Here is a 9,207-nt window from a genome sequence, read left to right as displayed (position 1 = left end):
GTTCTTTCTGCACTCGTTTTAAAATATTTCATTGTATTGTCTTTGGGGAATGATCAGACCCTTGTCGCATTGGGTGAGCTGATACCAACCTGTCCTGGAGGCCTTTCAAGAAGCTTCCCCATTGAATGAGCTCATGGCACCCCCCTCTCCTTGCCCTCCAGCTCTGATGTGTGGCTCCTTTCTGCCCTAGTTCTGGCTTATTTATTTCTCTTGGCAACACCCCGGCGCCTCCCTCCTGAGTTCCTTTGTGAGGGCTCCACAAATATCCCTTGTTGATACAGATGATGGCATGTCAATGCAGATTGAGATCAGTGGGGACAAGGCTGATCCACACACACAGTTGGCATATACGTATGAGTGGGGGTGGGGAGTGGGGGGCGGGGTGGGGGACGTGGAGAGGTAATTGGCAAGTTTGCGGTGTGGAGAAAAGTTTTATTGATGAAGGAGAAGCCAGGGAGGCTCTGAGTCATGTGTTCTTTTCTCCCAATCCAATTTCCACATTTTTGACTGGGAAGAGCCAGAGAAAGTTAGGACGAGTTTGACTCATGGTGACTCCAGGAAGCTCTTGCTAAGGAAAGCGGTCACATGGACTTCACATGCTGGGTGGAGGCTGCCTCTCCCCAAAGAGGGAAAACCTGGCAGACTCTCAGTGCTCAGTATGTGATTAATTGCTCCGTTGATAGAAGAGCGCGGGCCTCCTCGCTGGGGCCCAGGCTCCATGCTGCCTCCCTAACTGAAGCCGCTGCCTGCTGTGTCCTGAACAGCTGGAAGTGAAACCAAGGGTGAGGTGAGAGCTGTTCGGGGGGTGGGGGTGGGAAGACTGGAAGAGGAGGCGACTTCCTCTAACATCCATGTGCAAAAGACTGCTCCAAATTCTACAGACCAAGGGCTCAATGTCAAAAGTAGATGACGAGTATTGGAGTGACCACCTCTTCGTGACATTTTAAACTGTTTCCCACCCCTCTCCGGAGCCACTCTTCTGGCTCAAAACTTCCTCCTCCCTTTAGGGACCGTGGGACTCTTGGTTTTCTACCATCTGATCATTCTTTGCTACTTTGCTGCCCCTTACTCCTCGTGCTCCACGGTTGAGGGCATTGCCCCCGCATCACTTTCCACTTTGCTCTCTCTCTCTCCAAGCTCATCCCACCGGAGGGTTTGCTCCCTGGATCTCCACTGTCCCACCTGTCTTGGGAAGGCCAGATCCAAAGGTCCAAATGGAAGTTCCTCTAGGCAAGTGGTTCTCAACCTTAGCTGTCCCAGTTAGAATCACTTGGGAGAATTTTTAGAAATCCTGAAGTCCAGGCCATACCTCTTAGGAAATTAGAATCTCTGGGGGGATAGGTTGAAAATCAGGCATCAGTATTTTTCACAGTCATTTTTAAATCTCCCACCTGGAGACAGTTGTCTTTCTTCTGACCTCCCATAGTGCTTTACCTAAACTGTTCGTAGGACAGTTTTTTGTTTTTTGTTTTTTAAGTCTGATTCAAGAATTAGACTCTGGGTTTTGAATCTGCATTTACCCACCATGAGACTTGAGGCAAGTTTGTTCATGTCTCTATGTCTCAGTTTCCTTATCTGTAATACGGGTTGGGAGAGAGCATAATAATAGGACTTATCTCATCAGGTGGTTATGAGAAATTAGAAACCTAGATCAGAGCCTGGCACATAACGAGAGATCAATGGGAGTCCATTATTATAGCTTTGAGTAGTAAGTAGGAATTTTCAGTGATAAATTTATGTCTAATCCAGTGAGCATTTCCAGAACTTTAGTAAGGATCACCTGGAGAGTTAGTTAACAAGTTCCTAGACCCCACTCCCAGAGATTCTGATTCCATAGTCCGGGGTGGGGCGGAGGGCCTGCATTTCTCACAAGCTTTTGGGTGACACCAGTGTTGCTGGTCTGAGGACCCAGCTGGCATATTGCTGGCCTAATTCACCTCTGGATCCTCCCTCACCCACCCCTTCAGGCTAAAGAGTGGGAGGAGGCCAGCTCTGCTAGAACTTCTTTTTCCTAGAGTTCAGACCTCAGACGTCATTCCCCAACAGCCAACCTGATCCATCCTGAGAGCAATGCCCTAGGTTCCACACCTTGCCTGACTCATACTCTCGGAGTGGCGTCCTGATTGCCCCTTTGGTACCAACCTAGAGCTTTCATGGAATAGGATGGGATCTAATGCAAGCACGATCAAAACCAACCCCAACTCTGTATTGTGACCCACGAGACCCTCAATCAGAAGCCACATGTTTGTGCAAAACAGTAAGAAAGGGCAAAGTTTGCCCTTAGCTGTCTTATTTCCCTGAAACGCGCCCTACTTCTCTTTGACCTCACCTCCAGGACCTCATGGTATTTAGTGAGGCACCAGAGGCCCCGGTCTGCTCTATCCCTGTGTATTTAAATCACTTCCTTAGCCAGATTTTCTTTGTGAGGCCTTCAGGTACCCCCTTTCAATCAGAGAAGGACATCAGCTTCTCCCTCAGGTAACCAAGACGCCATTTTGTGCCTCTCCCTCAGGAGAGCACAGAGCTCCTTTGTGGTGCTCTTGACCCTGATTCCTGCTTCTTTAATGAGATTGTAGCACTGGGCATTTAACATATTTTTTTTTTCTTCCTGGGAAGAGGCCAGAATATGTCCACCATTGTGTCTGGCTCTTTGCTCTCGTGCTATTAATTTGGTTTTGCCCACCTCCATGCAGCTAAGGTATCTCTCATTACATTCTCCTTTTAAGCTGACTCTTTATTTTGTTTCCATTTTAGCTCGAGTCCATTACACTAAATACTGTACACATTATTATCCCCTAAACGACTTTACTCAATCAGTTTTAGTGAGCAAGGTCAGGGCCCACTGAGCTGGAAGACCAGCCCTTGAATTGGCTCTCAACCAACACAGCCAACAGCCCCCTCCTTCTAGAATCAACATTGCTCCCAGAGGGATGGAGCTCTACGTCAGTGAAGAATGTATTAATTAAAGCAAATGAAAATGCCCTCATTTGTTGTAATGAATTCAGCTCTTGCAGGCCATTTTCTACGGGGTCGCCTGCCTGGAAGACGTGCTAAAAAGAATTAAGGGGGAAAAAGACATTAAGTTCATGACCACCTTCAGAGACCTGCTTTTTACCACGCTGGCTTTTCCGATCTCCACAGTAAGTCACAAAGATGTGTTAGTAATATAATACACATGTCCATTTGGATGAACAACACTTCTCCTGGGCAGCGAGGCTGTTTAGGTGCCCATTATTATGGACCAGAGCAAGTGCATTTGCATGAATGTCTTATTTGAGGATTGCATCGTGTTGCCCAGTGTCATCATGAAAGAAGGCTCATTACTGACCAGAATTATCACTGCCTTCTTATCTTTGCTAATGTTTGATTCAAGATCCTTGTGGATGTCTAATGGGGAAGTTGGAAGGATCTTTCTTAATCAAGCTACAACTAAGCTAGCCTCGGCTCCACCGGAGTCCTGGGAATGCAGGGTGCTGGGGAGACAGATGACTTATTTTCCCTTTTATACATCTTGTTTCACTTGCTACAATGAACATATGTTACTTCTGCAAGTGGAAACCATAAAAAAAGAGGGGGGAGAGGGGTATGAGAACTTCAGAATTGGCTCTTGGAAAAGACAATTGGGGGGAGAGCGAGACAGTCTGTCCAAAATATCTAGTGTGGGGTGCACAGTGAGTGCCTCATTCATTTTGTTGAATGAATGGACACTGGAAAGCAGCCCGACATATGCCAGCGACAGTGAGCGTATTTGCTGATACTGCCCACGTTTCGATGACATTGCTTCTGTTTTCATTCATTGGTTAGAATGGAAACAAACTGAGATCAAGCCTGCCGGCTGCCCAGCAGGGCCTATGCTTAGAAATGACTGCCTCCCTCTGCCTGTCATTGTCCTGCATCCTATAGTGTTGAGACTTCAGACTTAGATGCAAAATGAAACTGCTCAAACACTGATGAGTTCTCAGGTAACACAGCAAGTCCTGGCATTCCAGTTTTACTTCGCAGGATACTTCCTCCTCCACCCCCATAAATCTAAAGGCCAGGTTTTTAGTAGCAATGGAGTTTATTCATTTTTTTTAAGGCTTAGAAATGGAGCCTTTGGAATTCAAGAAGATAGGAGGATTGAAAAATTAATGGTTATTTTCTCCCCATCTCTACACTGACTTTGTAACACAGAGGACAGACTCTTTGACAAGACAGCCAAGGGGCATGAGAGGTTGAGGATCGTTCCAAAGCTCTGAGCAAGGGGGAGATACAATCCTCATTAACTAGCTTGGGAATTATCCTGGGCATTTGTCACTTCTGCCCTCTCCCAGTCTCCCTCGTCCCCTTGCCATGCCTACTTGGGGGTGGAACCACCCCATGTGCTTGATCTCAGTACCCCCAGGGAAAGCTTAGACTAGAGAGGTCATTGGTTCCAATAAAATGACTTAATGGTCTGTGAATCCTGTTTATCTATATCCTCCCTGTGTGCCACGAGGACAAATAATTGATCCCCAATTCTCTGGAATCCCCAGAGAGTGGACATAGCAATTCAACAGTCAGGAAGTTTGTCTTCATTTTACATTTCTATTAGGTGTCTGTAGGATATCTTTAAAACGGGTATCTATTTTTATTTCGTCATGTTTTCTTGGTTGACTTAGAAAGCTCTGATGGAAAACAAACTTAATGATGCTATTTTTGTATTTTATTTTCCAGTTTGTATTTTTGTCATTCTGGATCCTTTTTCTCTACGATCGAGAGCTTGTTTACCCTAAGGCCCTAGACGGTATCTTTCCAGTATGGTTGAATCATGCAATGGTGAGTAAAGGGCAAATTCAGTGACTAGGGAAAGGCGTCAGCCTCTGTATTGGGAACTCCGAAGTGCCTTGTTTATGTTTCCAAACTTCTCAGTCCCCATCATCCTATTCACTCCTTTTCCATCCCATCACTGTTTATTTAAAGAGCACTGTGAGGGGGCGCCTGGGTGGCTCACTCAGTTGAGTGTCCGGCTCTTGATTTCCGCTCAGGTCATGATCTAAGGGTTGTGAGATCGAGCCCTGTGTTAGGCTCCACGCTCAGCAGGTAGCCTGCTTGATATTCTCCCTCTTCCTCTCTCTCTTCCCCTCCCCCCGCTCATGCTCAGGCTGCCTCTAAATAAATAAAATCTTAAAAAAAAAATAGCACAATGAGGATACAAAATGAACAAAAACAGCTACTGTAATTGGAGTCACAGTGAGCAGAGGGGATGTCCAGGCAGCACTCTTTGCAAGTTGCCTCTGAAGTCATTGAGAAGACACCCAACCATAAGGACGGGCAACTTCCGGGCAGCTGCAGTCCTGCAACAGAGGTGACTTCAGTGAATGCATGTAATGAAATTCTGATCTAGGAACAAGGTCAAGCCACCTTTAAAAAAAAAATCCACCCAACACCCAAAGAACATCCCCCAGCTCATCAGCAGCTCTTTAGCGAACACTTGATTAGGACCATTTATTGCAAATGAACTTATTCTTTACCTGTCTCTGTGGAGGTATCCCCATTTTTTTTTCACACATTTATTTTTGAGGGGCTAAATAGCAAACAGAACCTGTTCTGAGAGATTCAGGCCACTGGATCTGAATGCCAGGAACAGTGAGCTGGACAAGCAGTGCCGGTACACGGATGGCTCCATCTCGGGTGAAAGAGGAGGTCTGAGTCATTGGCACTGCATGTATGCAGGAAACATTCAGAGTCCTAGTTCAGCTTCTCAACATTTACAAATGCATTTCTACATTAGTCAGGCATTCAGAAGGAGGTCTCAGGTTCTGCAAAGCAAATGGCATTAAAAAAAACAACAACAACAGGGGACACCACAAGGGAGAACATGAAGGCTCTTCAAGTTCACAGACTTTCTTCCACTCCTAACCCTTCCAATTGCCTTAAAACTCACATAATTATCAATTTGGAAAAGCAACTCTGTTAACTCTGCCTCTTCATGTGCCCTGCCCCCAGAAAAATGTACTTTCACTTTAGATACGTACTTAGTGAGTTCGTGATTATTAATTGACAAAGATACACAAGTTCTGACTGAATCAGAGTTCAGGGGCGCCTGGGTGGCTCAGTGGTTAAGCGTCTGCCTTCGGCTCAGGGCGTGATCCTTGCATTCTGGGATCGAGCCCCACATCAGGCTCCTCTGCTGAGAGCCTGCTTCTTCCTCTCCCACTCCCCCTGCTTGTGTTCCCTCTCTCGCTGGCTGTCTCTATCTCTGTCAAGTGAATAAATAAAATCTTTAAAAAAAAAAATCAGAGTTCAGGACCGAAAACTAGATATTAAATAAGTCCCACCTCTCACGGACCCCTCCCACCACATTCTTTTGGTCAGACCACCTCCTCACCTTCCCAAATTCTCATTAACATTAATCTGAGACACATAGGTAGGGAATATTCCTGTTTTTTAATGGCACTATATACTGTTCTTCAAACATGAGCTCATTTAATTTACACAACTTTCCTTAGATGACAACCATATCCTGATTTTTATAAATTAGAAAAAAATAAAAGGCTCAGAGAGGTTAAGCAATTTGCCTGGGGCTACCAAGCTCATAAATGGGACAGCTGGATTTAAATCCAAGACTAACTCACTCTTTGTTGTTTTTTGTTACAGTAAGTGCAACATTTGTGGTTTGATCTGGTTTCATAATTCACCAGGCAATCAAAAAGGATGTCACTCTGCTCGATTAACATAGCAAAGTGAGAATTCTCACTTAAAAAAAAAAAAAAAGAAATCCATAACCCCCATCTGTATGGTAATAAGCCAAAACTCGACTTAAGAAAATGAAGTGATTCGGGACAAATGACTGAGCTAGATGTTATCAAAATGAAACAGCAGAGTGTAGGAAGTGTCTTTTATTTGGAGCCAAACACATATATAGAACACCTTTTTCACGGCTTTGTGAGGTGACGTAGAAGTTTTCCTGCAACCATTATAAGCTTCCTACCTCTTTGGGGTTCCATTTTCCACATAGACGTGAAGTTGGATTTCTTCCAAACAGGCCCAGCACTTGTGGCCTTGCTAAACAGCCATATGGACTTTTGGTAATTTGGGAGGCAGATAATTAGATAATGTACATCATATCCGTGAACTAATTAGCAAGGCAGATATCATACAATGGGGGTCTTAAAATTATTTTGTGCCTTCCCAGTCTGGGGGTTTCTGTTGACCTGCTTTTTGTCCTAGGGTTAATCCAGTAAATCCCTTAGAGAGAAAGGGCCAGAGTCCACAGAGGAGTGACACTGGTGACAAAGAGAGGAGAAGAGGAAGCAATCTGCCTTGGGTCAGACACAGACTCTTCTGTTTTCTCTTCATTTAATTGGAGAAACTCCCAACGGAACCATTATGGAAAAATGTTGGCATCAGCAAAACCAGCATTAGGTCTAATGTGGTCATCTCCAAAATTCCATGCTTCTTTTTGTTCTGCTCCAAACCGAGGATCTTCAAGACTGTGTCTCATGTGTCTTTCCCAGATCGTGTCCCTTACTCTGGACATTTTCTGTCCTTACTATTGAATCCCCTTTGTCTGTTGCCTTGAGGAATGCTCTCAGATACCAGTACAAACGAATATGGAAATAGCTATTACTGGGTCAGTTTGTCAACTCCTTCTACATGCCAACAGTGTCCTTCCACAACAATCCAAAGGAGTGAGCACCTGGAAACCACTATTGTGACAACCACAGTGATGGTGGGTGGTCAGCCTGGACACTTTGTACTAGTTGCCTCCATATGCAGCTGGCCCTGCTCTAAAGGGAATCACCCTGTTTTCTTTTCCACAATATCAGAATTATTGCTGTACATAGCCAGTGTCATGCCTTCCTGAAAGATTCGACCATTTCACAACAATATTTAATGTTTGCTATTCTGGCCTTAGCTTTGGAATATTTTTCCTGTTGCCATTTGTAATGCTGCCCTGGGTTTAATGAGTAGTATTTGTCAAATTAAGAAATAACACTCTCCCCTTTGACACAGTGTGGTTCTAAAACCTTCGTGATTCATCAAGTCTTTGGACTTCTCCCAGCCCGATCCTTCTAGCTCATTGGAGACTCATCACTGAAGCAGCGCCGTTCAAAGTTGACTGTCATCTCTAATGGACATTTTGCTACCCTTGCTTTTCATTCAAAACAAATAGTAACATCAGTGAGATATTTGCATTCACCATTGACAGGCTGCCATTGGCTGGTGCTCTAAGAAATCCTATGAGAGCCAGGCTGCCTTATTTAAAGTAGATCGACCTGCCTCTTTCATTGCTAAGCAGTTCTCCAGTCTTCATGAAAGAAGGGGAAGAACAGCAACGTGTTCCTCCAGGTTTCGCCAGGAAAACATTAACTCCCCAGGTCTTATCTAAATGACTACTAAAGATAGAACCAGAGCAGACAGATTTAAAGAGCAGAAAGAGGACTCAGTAACTGAGGAAACCATCAGATCCTAACCTGAAGGGAGCTAGGGAACTTATCTCTCTGGAAACCAACCTAAATTGTTCAGGTTGCCCCCAGGGAGAGTGGAAATAGATCAGAGAACCACCTCAGAGCCCCTCTACATTTGCAAATAATACACAGTTATTGAGAATGTGTGTGCAAGCGTTTTGTAAAGTATCAAGGACGACCTAGGTATGTTATCATCATATAAAACTCTCAATGCATGGTCACAGAATTTTAAAACTGATAAAGCGTTCATTGATATTAATGGAGGTTTCAAAACAACCTGCTCTTAAGAGACAGGTCTTACTTTGGCTCTTTACATTGGAGCAAGAGCCAGATACAGTCTTAGTTATTCCATGCATTGTCATTTATTCATTTGAAAAAATAATTAGGTGCCAACTGTGCGTGTAGCACCATGGTCAATATTTGACAAAGCTTTTGATTTCTAGAACCCTTCAATCTGGTTGAGCCTAGTATATACACACAAAGGTGAAATAATAAGATAACAGTCAATACTAATAGAAGACATTGTCATACGAGGTGTCACATCGCAGTATGTGATTATTGCCAAATGAATGACGTGAACAGGAGGAGGGCTTCTGTGTCCCCTGTGTCCTGGCCTGGCTGTGCTGACATGTGGGTCATGACTAAACAACCTAGAAGGCCTTTGAGCCCTCTTTGGAGGGTGTGTTGCGGAGTCAAAATGTCAAGACAGGGCAACTCGACGACTTCCAGTTACTTACTCACCCTTAGCATGTAAGATGTTGTCTCTCCCTAATTT

General features: G+C 44.5%; 1 protein-coding gene across 1 annotated transcript in view; it reads left to right on the top strand.

Moving 5' to 3' along the window:
• Positions 1 to 658: 658 nt before the first annotated feature.
• The window catches only part of LOC103665135 (androgen dependent TFPI regulating protein), a 49,940-nt gene continuing 41,391 nt past the window's right edge, over positions 659 to 9,207 (top strand). The window contains exons 1-3 of the mRNA XM_040645050.1: positions 659 to 787; positions 3,006 to 3,140; positions 4,696 to 4,797. Of these exons, the coding sequence (XP_040500984.1) occupies positions 3,087 to 3,140; positions 4,696 to 4,797 (156 nt within the window). The 5' untranslated portion in view covers positions 659 to 787; positions 3,006 to 3,086. The remainder of the gene's footprint in view (positions 788 to 3,005; positions 3,141 to 4,695; positions 4,798 to 9,207) is intronic.

Source organism: Ursus maritimus, unplaced genomic scaffold (genome assembly GCF_017311325.1).
Source record: "Ursus maritimus isolate PB19 unplaced genomic scaffold, ASM1731132v1 scaffold_30, whole genome shotgun sequence".
Classification (NCBI taxonomy): domain Eukaryota; kingdom Metazoa; phylum Chordata; class Mammalia; order Carnivora; family Ursidae; genus Ursus; species Ursus maritimus.
Note: the sequence above shows the minus strand (reverse complement) of the source record. Positions and strands in the feature narration are given on the sequence as shown.